At 59.1% G+C, this 1032-nt stretch overlaps 1 protein-coding gene across 1 annotated transcript in view; it reads left to right on the top strand.

The window, feature by feature from the left end:
* The first annotated feature begins 707 nt into the window (after positions 1 to 707).
* The window catches only part of ATHL1 (ATH1, acid trehalase-like 1 (yeast)), a 10679-nt gene continuing 10354 nt past the window's right edge, over positions 708 to 1032 (top strand). The window contains exon 1 of the mRNA XM_009579267.1: positions 708 to 960. Within this exon, the coding sequence (XP_009577562.1) occupies positions 708 to 960 (253 nt within the window). The remainder of the gene's footprint in view (positions 961 to 1032) is intronic.

Here is a 1032-nt window from a genome sequence, read left to right as displayed (position 1 = left end):
CAATGAAATAAAAAGCTCCTACCCCAGCAAGCCAGTAACTGAAGCTGAGCTAGAGACGCAAGAGTGAGGGGGGCACAGGGGTGCAGTGAGACGGGAGATGGGGAGCCGCTGAGGCCACAGAAGAGTATTATTTAATAGTGTCATGGAATAGAGTTGGGAGGAAGAGGAGGAAAGAAGAGGAAGGTGGCTGTGTTGTAGTGGGAGAAACTGGTGAGATCCTGTCACGGCGACGGCAGCAGAAGAGGAAGAGGGGGGGAAATTGGAGAAGCGACGAAGCCAAAGAGTGGGTGAGGTCTGGGTGAGCCGCCTTGCTTGGCTGGGGGACGGCTGGAGCGAAGAGGGAACCAGGGCAGCTGCAAAGGAGGAAATGAGACCGGGCGGGAAATGAGCCCGGGTGGAGGAGACCGGCCCCAGGCGCCGGGAGGAAGGCTGGGATGGAGGAGAACTGCTGCTGGAGGTGCTGGTGGTGATCAGAAGGGAGACTAAAAGAAATGAGGACCCTAGGACGGAAGGAGGCTGGAGGCAGGAGAGCAGCCAGCTTTGCTGGTGACCGGGGTGTTACAGGAGGGTTACAGAGAGAGAGGCAGCTTGCAGCCCCCGCTTTCGGCTGGCGTTCAGGACGGCCCCGCTCCGCCTTCCCCCACTTTGCCCGTGCAACCCTTGTGCCTGACTCTGTTCTTGTTGTTCTGCAGCTTGGGTTGGTAAAAATGGCTGATGGTGAAGAGGACCCCGCAGTGTTCACCTCCACTTCTCTGCCCTCAGACCCACGGCTGCTGGCTACGGTGACTAATGCTTACCTGGGCACCCGTGTGTACCGGGACATCCTCCACGTCAATGGCGTGTACAACGGGGCGGTGGGAGACACGCACCGTGCCGACATCCCCAGCCCCATCAACGTTAGGATGGCAGTGCCCGGTGCAGGCAGCCTGGCTGAGACCTTCACCTTGAACACCCGGACGGGTAAACAGCAGAGCACGGGCAGCAATTTCCCTGTCCTGCTGCCTCCTCTCAGATTTCTATCTTGGGCACCCA

The sequence above is a fragment of the Fulmarus glacialis genome, unplaced genomic scaffold (assembly GCF_000690835.1).
Source record: "Fulmarus glacialis isolate BGI_N327 unplaced genomic scaffold, ASM69083v1 scaffold15236, whole genome shotgun sequence".
Lineage (NCBI taxonomy): Eukaryota > Metazoa > Chordata > Aves > Procellariiformes > Procellariidae > Fulmarus > Fulmarus glacialis.
This window is presented reverse-complemented; position numbering and strand designations above follow the sequence as displayed.